Genomic DNA, 17761 nt, shown 5'->3' with positions numbered 1-17761 from the left:
GATCAAATTCCTAAGTAGGCTTGCAGGTTAAGTCACTCCCAAGACATCTTACACCGGACACTCTCGTGACTTATTCTGTGTGTTCTTATATTCAAGTGTATTGTGTGTCCCTAGAAGTGCATGTGTATGTGCAATGGGAGAACAAGGGTAAGAGCTTTCACTTGAGTGTCCCTGTATAGACGGCTTGCGCAGAGACACGGTTGAATTGGAAATGGTATAAGCAGACCCCTGACTGCAAATAGGAATACATGTATTATATCCTCCAACGGACATATACAATTACTCATTCTAATTTCCAGAGCAATTGTTTGTTTGACCTGGGGGAACCGAAAATGGCTGTTTAAAAAACCTTCGCAGGTCAGCAGTGCTAAGCCTTCCCTCAATCCCAGGAAGGAGGGGGAGAGAGGCAGAGAGTCTGAGTCGCACACAGGACACATTACGCAGGTTCCCACCCAGGTCAAGGCAAGAACAAGAACCGCACTTTACTAAGGCTGCTGGCAGCTCACCCCGCCCAGGCGGGGGCAGCAGCAAGTCCTGGACATCCCACAAGCTAGCAGAGCAGGGCGAGCGTCTTCGGAAAGCCTTCCCCGGGCAGAGCGGGGCTGTTCTGTACTTTTCAGAGAGGGCGGAGGAACGCGGAGAGAAAGTGCGGGCTCCCCGCAGCGTGCTCAAGCGAAGCGCCAGGCAGAGGAGCGAGGGCGCCACATGGCGCGGGCTGCCGGGCGAAGTTAGTCTCCCAGCCTAGCATTTCTGAGGCGGGAGAACGAAGCTGCGACCGGCCAACCGGAAAACGCCCCGCATGCGCTGCTGGGTGAGGAACGTGGGGGAATAGAAGGGCACCAAATTCAAACGCCCGAGGAGTGGAACGGCGGGAAGAGAGGAGAGGGGGGGTAGAGGGACGAGGGAAGCCGGCAGACGGGCCAGGGACAGCGTGGAGAAGGAGCAGCAGGGAGGTGGAGACGGTGGGAGGGAGCGAAAGGGAGAGGAAAATAAAAAGGGGCCGCGGGAGGAGGAAGCGGCGGCAGGCGAGGAAAGTGAGAGCGATCGTCTTTCTAATTCTCTCCAGAGGGAGCGCAGATCTCCTCCTTCCCTTTCTCCCGTCCCGAGGCATTTCCAAGGAGCTCCTGCCTTTTCGCTGTTCCTGAGCGTCCCCCGCTGGGTACCGCCATGGTAGACCGAGGTCCCCTGCTGACGTCTGCTATCATCTTCTACCTGTCCATCGGGGCAGCTATTTTTGAAGTCCTCGAGGAACCGTACTGGAAAGCAGCGGCCAACGACTACAAGTTGAAGAAAACGCAGCTCCTCCAAGAGTTTCCCTGCCTGGGCCAAGAGGGGCTGGATAAGATCTTAAAGGTGAGTTTCGAAAGCGACTTCCTTTTTGCTGTTGCTGCTCTGGTGTCTGTCCCGCAAAAAGAACTACATCCGACTGGGAGTTGCAGAGTTGGGAGAAGTCTGGCGGTTTCCCCCCTGATGTGCTCCAAAACATGTTTGTATCTTCCCAGGTGTGCCTTTTAAAGGGCAGTCTTTGTTACAAGCCTAAGAGAATGCCCCTGAAGAAAATTTCAGCATACATGCTGTGTCTTGCAAATGAAACAGAGGATGAAAATAGTCTCCTTTCAGACTGGAGATAATTGTGTGCTTCATGGAAGGCAAACCTTTGAATAAAAACATGGTTATTGTTCAGCTCTGGTGGCGCGTTTCGAGCCGGGTGCTGCCTCCCTCACCAAATTGCAGAAACCCAACAATGCGTGAACTAAATTCAAAGTAGATGAACACTGGAAGACATGTGTTTGCAGAACAAATCGTTCTTTCAAAGGAAGGCATTAATAGTGACAGCAAGAAATTGAGCTGTAATAATCTTAATTCATTTTTTCCTAATTTTTTGCTCTCACTGTATTTGAAATTTTATAATGGCTCTTATCTGAAATAATGCCCACCCAAAGGTTTTTCTCCAGACCTGTTGAGGTTCAGTTGGCTTGTCACTTTTTCCATGCTGTAAGTGGCAACTAGATCATACTTTGCAACTGGTTATATTGTTTTTTAGGGGGCAGGCCCAGCTTTTTTGTTGGTCTATTCTATGTCAGCAGCAGGTGCTTTGTTTTCCATTTCATTTTGTAAAAATGTTGCACATAGGCAGGACTAAAACTAAGGGCAGGTGAAGAGAGTTATTGAGATGGCAAACAGAAAACAACTGCTGGGAGAGACAAGCTTTGCAGAATGGTTCCTGTACTTAATCCTATCATAAAATGCCCTTGAAGGAATGTGCAGCTTTAGTTTTCTTTCTGTTTGAATGCCAATGTTTAAGCTGAATAGGTGCAATCTTGTATAAATTTACCTCAGAGTAAGCCTGCACGACATATTTCTGTGTACACAAGCATAGAGTTGAGCTGTATCATGAGAAAAAAGTTTTGTATGTTAATAAGCGCTTCAGTACTGTAAGCGGGCTAGCCCTGTGGGCTCTTTGTCTGCTTTTGTTGCTCTGAAAAGTTCAAAGGTGAAGGCTAGTTTAAAGGAATTCACCATGAAATGTTCCTTCACTGGTTCACTGGTAATGCAATCCCCAATTTCCCTTGCTAAAGCAAGAATTCTTTTTAAAAATAGCAGTATGGGTATTCTAATAAAGCTAGACATGAAGAAAAAGATTCCAGTCCTCAAAGTGTTTGGCTGGCAGAAACCCCACTGATTGAAGAGGCACCAGAATCTGGGAACAAAGATGATGCTAAATAGTTTCTGCACTTGAGCCTTCTCTTTGTTTGCCTGTCTCTTTTTATGTTCTTAGTAAGTCCTACTGTGTGGAAAATTTGCCTGGAACTTTGTTAAATTCTGGCTTGCACAGGGTGTGAGGTCAGAGAGTAAAACAAAGAACTGTGGAATTCTTGTTGTGATGGAGTAAGAGATGATTTAGGTTGAATGCTAAATGCACTTTTAATCTGCTGTACTTAGCAATGGAAATGTTCCTTTTTCTGGAGTAAAAATATTATGGCACTTTAGACTAACAGAATTACTGTGACAAGATTTCATAAGAGTTGGTAGGTGTGTATATTAAAAGGGGACAAAAGGACAGGAAATTCAGAGAAATACAGTAGTTTCTGATAGTTTTGTGTAAAGCTGGGGTGTTTGTACAAAGTATCATAGAAGGATGATCCAGCACTAAGGCTGTCTCTCCACTGAAGACATGAAGCTAGTATGGTTGTAGATGGTCCTGCAACAAGAAGAATCAATTTAATCAGCCAGGGCAGAAATTCATAGCAATAGCGCATGTTTGTCTAGCTAAAGGGAGTGGGGAAGAGCCCACAAACATCTTTCTTTAAGCACATCCTTGTCTCGCCTTCTGTATTATTATTTAAATTGCATCTTTTAGCTTGTAAACTGTGTTACCTCCTCTTATTTTAACAACAGCCATTACTACACCTCTCTTACAATAAAAAAGTGATCTACCTAGGGGTTGCCCAAGATTTCAGTTAACTACAGTATTCATGCCCTACTGACACTGCAATACGATCTCCGGTACTGAACTGGGCTAAATTAGGCTTTGGAATGAATATAGAAAATCCTGTTTTTGGTACAAGGGGTAAACTAGGTAAGCTTTAGGAATCTTCTAGTGCAGAATGTATATCTTTCACTTTGTTATATTTGTTAACTTTGTCCAATAATAGACTGACACTATTATCCAGGGAAATGGTTCTTAATCTTTGATGTATTAAAGAATGCTACTCTAGTTTGGTTGTTATTTGTGGACTTGTAATTTCATGCCCTACACCCACATGGGAGGCTGCTTGACAGGCTTCTAAATTAAAGCTCAGCTACTGCACAATCCACTGTAGTTATTTGTTCATGCAGGTGAGAATTGTGCGTGCGCAGTTGGAGAGTTCTTTGAAGTTTTCATAGAGGCTGTTTTCTCTGTTTAAGGGGTGAACTGTTCAAGCACCTTCCTGACACTTCAGCATTTTTTTCTTTGCATTTTATTGTTTTGGAGGCTACCTGAAGTGCATCAAGGGTTAGTCAATTGTACTCCAGGAACTAAATATCACTAATTTGGAGTAATTGACATTGCCATCTGAGACAGAGTTGCACCATTTGAAGCCCATTTACTTCAATGGGCTTACAAGGGTCAACTGTTTAGGCTGTCCCTGTCAGTCTAACTATTCTAGGAGTACCTGGGAATGACTGTACAACTTTCATAACATTATGCAGTGATTATCTTGGATAATCCATGCCAAATTCTTGACTTTATTTTAACCTCATTTTCTTGCCTTGGATGCCTCTTTCTGCCTGTATCTTTGCTTTTAGTTGCATATTTTGGCTTATAGTGTAAAGATTCCACCATCTTCTCTGTCACCAAGACAGTCAACAATATAAGGCTCTGATTCTTAGTACAGTTCAGTCCAGATATGCCTTGCACTTTGACTCAGTGCATGAAGATGTCTCTCTTGCTGAGTCATGATCTTATTTACAACACCTACACAATCTACCCTTTCTGAGTGCTCCAGTAACTAGTTTTGAACAATTTCTGTTATAGTGGTTGGTGCTTCTCCTTTTTCAACTTTCTGTTCTTCTCTTTACTCAAGTTGCATCACACCCCTATATGAATCCTTTGTCAGCTTCCATATGATACTTGAATTTTTGTTTTGTGTACTTCTGTCATTCATGGGGAGTTACCTGTTCTTACTCTGTTGCATCAAATCTGTGCCAACAGGCTAAAAAATGTAAGAACTACGTTGCTTTTGAACCAGTATTTTTGTGCAATGCTCAAGTGCATACACCATAAGAACAATTCAGCAATCACAGTGAAAAGGCTGTTCTCCCCACCCCCACCCCTGCCACTTTGCAGTTAGTTTATTAATGTATTTTTATCTTGTCCTTCCACCAAGGAGCCTGGATGGCATATATCATTCTCTCCTCCTCCATTTTATCCTCACAATAACCCTCTGTAGTAGCTTAAGCTGCGAGAGACTGGCTGGCTCAGCATTTCCTAGTGAGCTTAATGGCCACATGGAGATTTGAACCCAGTGCTCCCCAATCTCATTCCAGTTCCATAACCACTACACTAACATGTATGTAGTGGGAACCACTACATCACACTGACTGAGAATGTTTTAAAAGATGTATAGTTACAGCAAGGGATGAATTGAAAGACATATAATTACTACAAGGAATAAATTGGCACCAACAAGTGAGGTTTTTCTGCTTTTAACTTTTTTTTTCAAATAAATTATGATATTGTATAGCAGAAGGCAAAGACCTAACTAGAGTAATGGAGAAGTCTGGACAAATACCTGATAATTCACCTCATTGAATTGTCATATGTGATTTCCCCCTAGAAAAAAATAGAAAATAAAACAATTGAAACAATGAAAAGTTGAAAATTATTAGATGCTTGTCTGAATATTGGAAGAGCTTTCCCCAAATTCTGAACTTCTGCAAAGACCTATTCCTATTGTATCTTGGATTGTATCTTTAGGGATCCTGTTTGGGTAGAAAGGCAGCATATAAATGTTTGAAATAAAATAAATTTAAATAAATATCTGATGAATATTTGCAACGTGATGCTTAAATGTAGCAAAATATTTTGACCTTAAGTGCAGGGTTTCCATGTCTTGTTACTTCAAGCAAGAACCATAAGTGTTTAGCTTTATATACTGTATTTATTATTGAATTTGTTTTATCGTGAGAACCATTTTTATTTTCCAAAGCTTAGGGTCAATGCTAAATTTTCTTTTCACCTATTGGACACCAAGTAAAACACCAAGTAAAAAAGAGAGAGTTTTACAAGTGATTTGTTATGCTTTACATTAGTATAGTAATTTCATAATCATTTGCTTCTTAGTGGTAAAATGTTACAGACATTTCCTAAGACTCTGTCATGTTGCATGCATGAGGTCACACAGGGTTCCAGCTAGTGTCTTACTTTGTTTCCTGTTTCAACAGTCTAAGGACTGCTTTTCACATGAATCTTCTGAAGGAATAGGTGCACTTGTTAGTTTAAACCTTCACCTAAACATGCTAATAGTGTAAGTGTATATGTGAAAAAGACCCATTCCAGGTACATAGCTGTGGTAAGAATATAATGCCAAACCATGGTTGGACACTATGTGACTGAACCATGTGTTTGTACACTCCTCTCCTCATTTAGTCATAGTCAGTAGTTGACTTCAAAAGTCATGTAAGCTGTACTCTACAGCTGCATAATTCTTAGCAAGCTGTAGTTGTATTTCCCCTCCAGGCCAGTTTGGATGCAAGAGTAGATTAAGGCTTGCAATAAATCAGAAGTTATTATATGACACCAGCAACATGAAGGGAGGGAAAAAATGGAAGTACGGTGTTTGCTTGCATAGCAGAAATAAGAGAGAAATATAGCATCAAATACATTTAATGCTCATTTCAGACATGGTTTAATTAAATTGCTGGTTAGCGTTGTCAACTGAATAATGGCCACTTGACTCATTATGGTTAGTGCCCATCAAACCAGGAACAAAAAAATGTTTGAGTTGGTTTATTTACCAAGCATTAAGTCTTACAGATGTGGACATTCTGTACCTCAGTAAAATGATGAAACTATTTCTCAAGGCAAGCCAAAATCTGAGTTATCATGTTTAAGATGAATTCTGTATTTACATACCATAGTTACCCTAAATAATGATTTAACATTATATGTGAACTGAGCTGCCATGTCAAAAGCTTTTGTAGACTGGAGCCCACTTCATCCACTCTGAGCCTGTTCACAGGGAGAGCGGATTAAACATTTAATAAATCAATCAATTAAATCAAAATCAATCTTCAAGTGAAAATGTTATCCTAATTTGGGACATAGAGGGAGGGGAAGCACTTTGTAAAGCAGTGGGTACAAAAGAGCAGATTGTATCCAGGAGGTGTAAATCTGTGACACTTCTCTGCAGTGCCCAACTATATGTGAGAAGAGAGTAGAATGACCCATCAGCAATTGTTATGTTGACTTTTAACTGAGTTTTATCTCCTTACATAGTTTTTTTCCCCCCGATGCTTGCTTTTATAGCCTGTTTTTATGCTGATAACTGCTGATTTTACAGAGGGGGAATTTTATTGTTGAGGTTGAGTTTATTGGATTTTAATCATTACATTTTTAAAATTGTATTTATGTCAGCTAACTCAGGAGGATTCTGGAGAGTTCAGGATATCTTTTTTAAAAAAAAGCTATCTTTCAATCTAGGCTATGCCAGTTTTAATACCCTGGAAATTAAAGATAGCATTGTCACAGTAATGAGTGTTGTGATTGAATCGTTCATTTCCATACATTTTGGAACGCTGTGGGAGGCCCCCGCCCCCAAAACCTTTTTTAAGCCTGTGGGCACCTTTGGAGTTCTGACACAGTCTGATGGGAGCAACCACAAAATGGTTGCCACAGGAAGTGAAGCCAACTACAAAATGTCAGGAAGTGGGGCCATCGTAGTAATGCTTCAACTTTTCAGGTAGAAGTCTGTTTGTCTTTTTAAATAAACATATATTTTTTTAAAAAAACATTTTCTTGAATACCTGCAATTTACCTTCAGTCACACAATGAAGATCTTTGAGCTGTCGTTTCAGTTTCTGCTGATGGAAGTTTTAAAAATCTGCACATCAGTTGCCCAATCAGAAGCTCTGTTGGGCAAAAGCCCCCCTGGACCCACCCACTTTCTGAAAAACAATTAGTCCTCTAGACTAAGCACTACTGGTCTTCTGTTTGAGAGGGCCATAAATTCTCACCTTCTGACTTCTTCATTTTATATCAGACTCCACCATGCATTGTGAAGGTCTGATGAAAGTCAGCGGAGAGAAATATGTCTGAAAATTTTGCACCGTGAACACAGATAATCTAATTGGCTGTCTTAATCTTGTGAGGAAAGGACATCTTGCATTTAATTTTGATTGCATGCTGTTTTTCCACTTACTTGCCTGAAGTCATTCGAAAGGGAAATGTGGTAATTGTATTGAATAAAAACCAGTTTACTTCTTCCCAGCAATCTTAGCATGTATTGAGTTGCGTTTACACGTGTAATGTCTGGGTAAAGTACCTTTGCCCTTTCTTGTTTATACTTTTTTACTTCTGTGATAATGTTGATAAACTGTTGGCAAAGTTGGAATGGGATAAGACAAGTATTTCTGTCATCCTGGACTGATTGTCAAAATCAGGGGTCATTTCGTAGTAAAAGAACTGCAGGAACTCATTAGCATAACTCATTAACATATGCCACATCCCTTGATCAGGCCAAAATGGCCAGGATTTGGCTGCTGCCAGACGGGGGAGTGTTCCCCCAACTGGCAGTGGCCTGATCAGGGCTGTTTTGCCCCTAATCCAGCCAAAAGGATTAAAATGACCCTTTTTGGCACGTTTTGGCCTGGATCAGGCCCAAAATGGCCCAGATTGGGTTGGTGCTGGGCAGGGCAGGGGGCCCCCACCAGGCACCGACCCAATCCTGGTGGTTTGGGTCCTGATCCCAGCCGAAAAGGGCCCCAAATGACCAAAATGGCCATTTGGGCCCTGTTTGGTACAAGTTGAAACAGCCTAGACCAGATCAGTGCTGGGCAGGGGAGGGTTCCCCCACCTGGCACTGACCAGTTCCCAGCAGTTCTGGCCCCGATCCTGGCAGAAAATGGCCCAAATGGCCAAAAGGACCAAATCTGGTCGGAGCCGAGCGTGGGGAACCCGAAACGGGCCCAAAATGGCCATTTTTGACCTGTTTTGGCCAGGATTGGGGCCAAAATGGCCAGGACCAGGTCAGTGAAGGCAGGGGAGGCTCCCTGGCATTGACCCGGTCCCAGCCATGTTGGCCCCGATCTGGTCCTTTTCGGCCTCCAAACAGGTAAAAAATGGCAATTTTGGCCATTTTTGACCTGTTTCGGCCAGGATCGGGGCCGAAACAGCCAGGATCAGGTCAGTGCTTGGTGGGGGAGGCTCCCCCTGCCCGGCACCAACCAGATCCCATCCGTTTTGGCCCAGATCCTGGCCATTTCTGCCCCCAAATGGGTTCAAAATGTCAGAAAATGGCCATTTTTAACCCATTTCAGCCAGCATCGGGGCCAAAACAGCCAGGACCAGGTCAGTGCCAGGTGGGGGAGGCTCCCCCTGCCCAGCACTGACCAGATCCTGGCTGTTACGGTCCAGATCCGGTCCGTTTCAGCCCCCAAATGGGCGTAAAATGGCTATTTTTGACCTGTTTTGGCCGGGATCGGGGCCAAAATTGCTGGGACTGGGTCGGTGCTGAGTGGGGAGGCTCCCCCTGCCTGGTACCAACCCGATCCTGGCTGTTTTGGCCCTGAAATGGGCCCAAAATGGCTGAAAATGTTTGAAACTCAGGTGGGCAGGGCCACCTGACTTGGGGAAACTACCGGAACAGTGTTCCGGTGCGTTCCTCCTTGAAATGAGCCCTGGTCAAAATAGTACTAATAGCTAAATGAGATGTTATTCTGTGTTTAGAATAAGAGGAAGGTGCAGGGTATGAATTTTACCCTGCTGTGAATAGGGCTAGAGCAAAGGAACTGTGTACCCATGTACCTTCCTTTAAAGCCTTCTCTCTTGCAATATTGTCAGAATTTTGGATTCTAGATTCCCAGACACAAACCTACTCCATGCAAAGAAAGCACTTTACCCTAATTTGTGTTAAGAAACATGTTTGTGTCACACCAGTGTTGGTTGTATTGCATCATTTCTCCTGTTCTTGTGCCTGAAAAGATTTGGCATTGCATTGTTTTGAAGAAATTATTAGGAGAATTATTTTGAACCCTGGCACTTTTAACAATATAGATCAATTCTGTATTCATAAAGGGGGGATCATAATACAACAAATCTTATTCAAAATATTGCCGCTGTTTTCAGAAGTGTATGTATCTCTGCAGTTCTCTCTTTCAAAATATGAGAAAGAACATTGTACGCATCTGTGATGGAAGGCTGCCCTATCTACTGATTTTTTCAAAGTGACAAGTAACTCTTTCAAGATAGCTCAATGGAATTTAAGTGACTTATCTATTAACTTTTAGTAGTGCATAAAAAGTACCTAGTCTAGTTGCACTATCAGTAGGAACTGGAGCACAGTTCTAGATGGGCAGGGATCATAGCAGAACAAATGTGTAGTTATATTTGCTTGTTGCTTGGTACGCACTTCTTCCTTTAAGAAGCTGCTTCTGTTTGATAGTAAAGCATTTCCCCATGCACGGAAGCTCTTTCCTAAGCAAATGGTTCCACTGGAACTTGAACTGCTGTCAAATGCAGTTGAACAAATATTGTGGAAATTCAGGCCTGCCCCCTTCTCCACCTGCCCCCTGCCCCCATGTATATGCTATTCAGCGACAAACATCAAGAGTGCCGTGATGGCTGAAGCAACATAAGGTGAGAAACAGTGGTTTTGCCGTGAAACTAGTCAGCTTCTGCTCCTGGTTGAGCATGCCCTCTCTTACGTACAGATGCAGATTTTATTCAGCCTTAAAAAGGGTGGGGTGTAACCTCCTAGAGTTTCCAGCCTCCATGGAGGTGTGGAGCTCTCCCAGAATTACAGCTGATTTCCAGATGACAAATCCGTTCCCCTGGAGAAAATGCTGCTTTGGAGGGTGGGCTTTATGACATTATACCCCACTGAGGTCCCTGCCCTTCCCAGACTCGAGTTAGTAACCCATAACTCCCTTTGCATGGCTCTTCCCTCCGATTTTCCATTTACATGGAATGCATAATGAGCAATTCCCTTTGAAAATGTTTTCCGGACTATTTCAGATAGGATGAGATAGGTAGGGGCAAAGTGTTCATGGTTTGGAAAATTTCTGCCTTGGCCCCACCGTGACAATATGATTCTATTGGTGGTTTCTTCAAACCTTAGCTCTGCGTGTGATCCAATCTGGGTAGAACTATTAACAACTTTGGAATATGGTATCATAATGCCTATTTGGCTGATTCTGCACACATTGGATAATGCACTTTATCAATCGTTTGAGGTGGATTTTTTGTTCCGCACACAAAAAAGTCCGTTCCAAATGATCTATAAAGAGGATTGGAAGCGCATTATCCAACGTGTGCAGAATCACTCTTTGAGTGGTTTTGTAGATTCTACTGATGAAACATGCACATCTTTCCTTTTTAATGGTAGCAGTACAATCATTTGTTCTAATTCCCACTGAAAGCAGCACATGCCACTTGCCTGACATATAGAAAGCTGCTTTAGTTGTCTCAACACAAAACACTGTTTGTTCCATGGTTGTTGAAATGGGCTTGTGAGAGGGATTTCCAAAGGCACATACAGCATCATCATAGTGTCATCCCCTAATTCTTCACAGATGAGCCATTTTACCTGAACTAGGAATGTATGGCCAGCAGCACCATACAGACTAAAAAAAAGATCCAGAATTGTCTCTCCTTTCCTTGGAGGTAACAGGCATATTAAAAATAATTCATAATATTGCTACGGTTTTTTTAGTCAAATGCCTTTTGCGCAACTTTTTGGGCCTACTAATCCTTGCCTATTTTTATTAATATTTATATTTTAAGCTGCCTCAGAAGCAAAGTGTATTGTTGGATGTAAGTGTTTAAAGATACAAAAAGTTCCTGCTAACTATGTACCACGGTGCATAGGAGAGAAACAGTAGTAGCAGAACCACCTGAGAGCTGGTAAGAGGCTTTAACATCCCATTATTCCAATGTCTCTCTTAGCTACTCCCCTTAGAGATGAGGCAGGAGCCATATTCCAAGTGAAGCCGTGTTTTGCGATAGTTGTATTGTAAGCTGCCTTAGAAATCAAGTGATTGAAAGATGGAGTATAAATCCTTAAAATAAAATGATAGCTTGGTCAAAAGCTGGAATTGGTTCTAGTTCAGACAGTGAATTTAGGACAATGGCTGTCATGCTCTTTCAAGACACATACCATTGATTGTCCCTGTTGAGTAAAAGGGGAAGCAGCTGCCATGTATCTTCCCATTAAGTCCAGAAGTGAACAAGAAATTTGTGGTTCTTTAGAACAGGGTGCTATCTTTGCCAAAGCCCCACCCTTAAATTGCTTCTGGGTACTTTAAGAAAAGGTAAAGACTCTGTCCAAGTAAACTGCCCAGCCCAGTTCTGTATTGCTTCTTCTGATGCACAGAAAACATATTGCCATATCTTCTGGCCTAGGACAATGTCTTGAGTAGTCCACTGTTTCTGCCATTTAAATACTGTAGTTTTTCAAGACGACTAGCCATGCAAGCCTATGCAGAATTATTCCTGTCTAAGCCTATTAAAAGCAATGGACTTAGGCTGCAGTAAATCTATATAGGATTGCATTGTTAGCTGCATAGGATCAGTTTAATGTTTGGGTATATTGTACAGTTAGGATCAATTGTTGCTCAGAACTTCATAGCAATCTCTGGAAGTAATTCTAACTTTAATTATATTATGCAGGGAAAGTGATTTTTAAGTACCAATATGACTCTTATAAATTAAGATGTAAAATTAAGGTCAACTCATGTAACAGTAATAATACACAGCATGATTAGGGAGAATCCTGGCTTTCATTTTACAGACATGTTAAGAATGCATGTCCAGACCTACACCAGTATGGACAGCTGCTTTCTTGGACAGAAGTCCTAGCAGCTGCTTTCCCTTTTCTGACAGAGCATTGAGATGATCCAGTTTCAGACTTTATGATGCAACAGCACTTGCAGCTGCACTTGTTTCAAAAGGGTTCTTCCTTTTCAGTGAAATTGCAAGATGCTCACAAAGTTAAAATAACTGAGACTAGAAGTTAACAAAGGGAAGTGTCTGATAACTTTTTCTTATGGCATTGAAGGAAGGGTGATCAGGTTCTTTGCTAATCAGATACCAGAATTACTCAAATGGGGACAGGGGAGCTGAGAGCAGAAGTTTGCCATTTGGTCACGTTTTTCCAAGGCAAATTTGCATTCTGTATTGACTTCTTATTTGTCTGTAACGTGAATACTCTTGTTTCTTACAAGAGCTGATTGTGCTGGTTCTTCACATGGTTTATCAGCCCACCATGGAACTATGTTCATCTTACGAAGAACAACCACAAGGAAGCAACAATTGTGTAATGCCTGGGATTCTGTTGCAGGAATGCATCATGTGCAGAAACAAATTATTCAATGCAGTTGTACCCTACCACAGGCCAAAGATCTAGTGGATATGGTTGCATTATTTATTTATTTATTTATTTATTTATTTAAAACATTTCTATGCTTTCTCTTCAGAGTCCCGTCCGAGGTGGCTCACAATAAAAAACAAGCCATTAGATATAGTCAGAATAAAAAATGACAGTAAAACAGAAGACCACTAAAAAGCTGCTAAGAAAAAATTCCTAATTAAAAGCCTGAGTTGAAAGATGTGTTTTAGTCTGGTACCTAAAAGGAAGTAAAGTGAGAGCCAGGTGAGCCTCAAGATGAGATGCCACTACAGCGGTACCAAAGACATGGTGCCACCATGGAAAATGCCCTGTCTCTAGTTGTCGCCACCGGTCTCACCTCAGAAGGCAGAGGCACAGAGAGCAGGGCTTGAAAGGCAGATCTTAACCGATGAGCTGGATAGTATAAGAGGAGACAGTCCTTCAGATACCCTGGCCTCAAGCTATTTAGGGCCTTAATGGGAGGAATCAGTACTTTGAATTGTGCCCAGAAACAGATGGATAGTCAGTGCAGATATTTCAGCACACGAGTGATACGATCCCTGCAACCAACCCCTGGCGGCTGCATTTTGGACCAGTTGAAAATTCTGAACCGTTTTCAAAGGGAGCCCAATGTAGAGTGCATTACAGTAATCTAACTTGGATGTGATCAGAGCATGGAATTGTTGTCGCCAAATTACTCCTATTGAGGAAAGGCTGTAGCTGGCAAACCAGCTGAAGCTGATAAAAGATGCTATGTGCCATTAAGGTACAGTATCAAAATAAAGAATACCTGAGCGCACACTGTAATGAGGCACTATAAATAATATTACAGATTTTAGTCAACACCTGACAATTGTTAGAAATCCTCTTGGTACTTTTACAAAAACATAGGAATCCTGTGAATTCCAGTATTTATAATTTATTGAGTATCCTGAGGGGCTCTGTTGCTGAAGGTTTATCCTCATGTAAGAGGGGATGTTTTTTTGTAATTAGTGTCACACTGAGGAAGTATATTGTTCCCATTCTGCAGTCACTCCACTGGCTACTTATCATTTACTGGGCATAATTCAAGGTATTGGATATCACATGCAAAGCTCTTCCCAGGCTTGGTCCAACATATCTACGGGACCACCTCTCTTACTATGGCAGCTTTGCTCATCTGAACAGAGCCTTCTGCAGGTGCCAACTTGCACATGGGCAAAATTAACAGTTGTCCATACATGTGCGTTCTCTGTGGTGGCCCCCACCTTATGGAACAGCCTGTCTGAAGAGGACAGGAAAGCTCTCATTTCTACAAGTGATGCAAAACTGAATTATTCAAGAGGACTTTTTTATTCAGATAGGAGGGATAAGGAAGTGATGTCAAAGAGATGTATCAATAAAGAGACAGGAACCATAGATTTTACTACTGTGTGTCACTATATACTATGTGTCGCTTTATGTATGATCCCAATGGTAGTTCTATGTTGTATGATCCCACTGGTAGTTCTGTGTTGTTTAATATGTCAATTTTAGAATTGCTTATGCTCTGTTTCAGAAGTTCTTCAATTCTGTATTGGACTTCTGCTAATTTTAAAGCTTGCACATTTGCATTTGTATATCCTATTACATTGTTTTTTGAAATTCCTTTGAAATTGAATAGGAATAGGAGTAGGAAATTAACAAACCCTCTGAGGAAAGATCTTTGCCTGCTCTGTAGAGTGGTGAAATTGACAGAACCTTCAGCTCTGTCTTTTTAAACTATGCTTCCTGGCTAACATTGTATGTGTGTCTATATTTGAGCGTTCTCATGTAAGATGTCTTGTGTAGAGAGACTCTTAACTCACACTGTGTAATCTGCCTTGAGTTTCAATGAAAAAGGCAGACTTTATAAGTAATGTAAATAAATAAATATAATTTTGCCATATAGGAATATATTAGGGTTTCTGTCTTCTTCAGTCTGCATGCAAAACCTCTCTCTGCCTTTGCTCTTCATATAAGATTTTGTTCTGCACGTGAAAGATTTTGCTGCTTGTTCATTTTGTTTTTGTTCTCTTTGCATAGTTGTGTGAAACTATGTTCTTATGTATATTTTTTCTGCTTTGATCCTTCTTGTGTATGTGTATTGATACTGTATAGCAGTGTTGTCTGTTCCTGTGTGTGTACAGAGAACAGGCAAAACTGAATATGGGACTTGATTCCATCAATACGGTGAAGCCTTTTCTAGAACTTCTTGAAGTTCTACTAGCATACAATACTAAGATTATTTTCAGATGGGCTCTTTAAGGCATTTTGATATTTGATGAAGAATGGTTTACTTATGTATGCCCCCCCACACACACACACATTTTAGACAAGCACTCTTTTTAGACCATTGGTGATTCAGATGGTGAACAAGGGCAAATGTTTTTATCTCATTTTTTATGTAGGTTTGATCCATTTTTTTTTGGTGTGAAACTGCTTTTCATCAGGTTTTGTTTTGTGGTTGTGTTTGAGTTGCAAGTGATGCTTAATTGAATTGTTCAATGTTTTGTAATTAGCTATTTTATTTTTCACGCTCATTTCTACTACTATTTCAATATAACAATATATTGATATAGCACAAAACAGAGAGAACAAAGGGAGGGGTGCTACGGGAAAGTGCAGCACCATCTGAAATTCAAATCCAACCCAAATGTGCTGTGTGTACTGTTTAAAGAGCCCATAAGAAAGATTTCTCCTTTGAAACAATCCCACCTTACTTTTACAACATTCAGTACTGCACTTGATTAAAAAAAGCATAAGAGATAATGTCTTCCTGTGAAAGTGCACCAACTCTGCCCTTTAAACTTGTGAATGCAACTTTGAATTTTTGGAGAAGAAACATGGCTCTGCTGGAACAAGAAGAACATATTGAACATAATCACTCCCCCTTGCACATACACACACATTGCCCTATGCTTTTATGAACTCACAAACTAACAGTGTGATCCTATGCAGAGTTAATCCTCATAGTCCCATTGATTTTAATTAGAGTAATCCATGTTTATTATTTATTAACAAGATTTTTATCCTGCCTTTTTGCCCCAACCCAGTCACTAAGGCGGCTGACAAATTAAAACCATGCAGATTAAAATGATCATAAAAAGCCATTAAAGACAACACACAATTACATAATTAAAACAATTTAAAACCAGAGCTTAGAATAAATACAAGATAAAACAGTTAAAATATGAGGGAGGGAGGAGGGATCACTGAGGGAATGCCAAGTGAAACAAAAAAGTTTTCACCCGTTGGCAGAAGACAGCAACATAGAAGAATGGGCGGATCTTCCTGGGGAGAGAGTTCCGGCATTGTGGTGTTACAACTGAGAAGGCCCTCTCCTGGGCTGGCATCCAAAGCAGGGCCTCTGAGGAGGAGACCACAGTGAGTGGTTGGGTTGGTTCATAAGGGAACAATGGTACTTCAGGTATGTTGGTCCCAAGGGATTTAAATGTCAGTACCACCACCTTGCATTGTGCCCAGAAACAAATTGGAAGGCAGTGTAGATGAGGCAGGAATGGAGTGATACGTTCTCTGTGACCCATTCCAGTCAGCATCCTGGCTACAGCGTTGCACCAGTAGCCCATAGGATTGCACTACAAGAGTAGCTGTAAATTCAAATAAGATAAAGGCTGGTGAATGCTAGTGTTGATGGCCCTCCATGCTTGACTATTAAAATTTAGCAGGAAAAATAGCATACTGCGTGTGGTTTTGTCCAAATGTTTTCTCACAAGTTTGTAAATTCAGCAGTGAGTCCAAATCAATCAGTGGGGAGGGGAGAACAATAATTGCATATAGTACCAAACTCGAAAAGCAAACATGACAGACCATTTCCTTGTGCTTTCCTGTAGATACTAAGTAACATGAAAGATAGAATAGAAATTTATGCCCAGATAATTCCAATGAGTGGAGCAGCAGCCCTCTTGTCTACCTTCTACAGGCACAATCATGATGACTGAGTTGGTTCTGTCAACCCAGTCTCTTGGGTGGATCTGGAACATACTTTAATCACTTGAAATTCCTGCAGGTGTCTGAAACAGTGATAATATTTCAGAAAATTACTTTTTCATTGGTATTAAACCTCTGAATTTTAACAGGTTGCATGTTAATTTTTCTGAAAACCACAGAAAACCACCTTTCCTTTTTAATCTTTCTTAATGATTCTGGGGTTCTCAAAATAAAGACAGTACAGGAAATGGTCTTAGGTGCTTCCTGTATGTAAATTCAAATCTTAAATAGATCTGTAAAACAATATTTGCGGGACAGCAGTAGCATTCAAATGTAGTGTGAAAAGGGGAATAAAATTCCACGTTCAGGGTTCCTGCGTTCTAGTGCAATAGCCATGTTAGGCCTTTGCAGCCAAAACTAAAAAGGGGCCTTGTAATACCTTGAAGACAAACCAGTTTATCACATCATAAGCTTTTGTGAATTAAAGCCCACCATGAAATACACAAAGAGAAACTGCAAACCAAAGTTTTACTTCATGCATCTGACAAAGGGGGCTCTACCCACAAGCACTCACGCTATAATAAATTGGCTTTTAAATTGCTGTAAAACACCGTTTTGAGCTTACACATTATTTAACTAGCCTATTTCTCTTTGATTATCTCCATGTTCTTTCTGATAAGTAAATTAATATAGTCAAAACTGATATGGAAACTATGGAAACTAGA

At 41.2% G+C, this 17761-nt stretch overlaps 1 protein-coding gene across 2 annotated transcripts in view; it reads left to right on the top strand.

Annotated features, from left to right (window-relative positions):
* The first annotated feature begins 570 nt into the window (after nucleotides 1-570).
* The window catches only part of KCNK5 (potassium two pore domain channel subfamily K member 5), a 64191-nt gene continuing 47000 nt past the window's right edge, over nucleotides 571-17761 (top strand). For both annotated transcript variants that reach the window (XM_054988367.1, XM_054988358.1), the window contains exons 1-2: nucleotides 571-811; nucleotides 1067-1353. In XM_054988367.1, coding sequence (XP_054844342.1) covers nucleotides 1168-1353 — 186 coding nt within the window. In that variant the 5' untranslated portion in view covers nucleotides 571-811; nucleotides 1067-1167. The remainder of the gene's footprint in view (nucleotides 812-1066; nucleotides 1354-17761) is intronic.

This window comes from Eublepharis macularius, chromosome 1 (genome assembly GCF_028583425.1).
Source record: "Eublepharis macularius isolate TG4126 chromosome 1, MPM_Emac_v1.0, whole genome shotgun sequence".
Classification (NCBI taxonomy): domain Eukaryota; kingdom Metazoa; phylum Chordata; class Lepidosauria; order Squamata; family Eublepharidae; genus Eublepharis; species Eublepharis macularius.
This window is presented reverse-complemented; position numbering and strand designations above follow the sequence as displayed.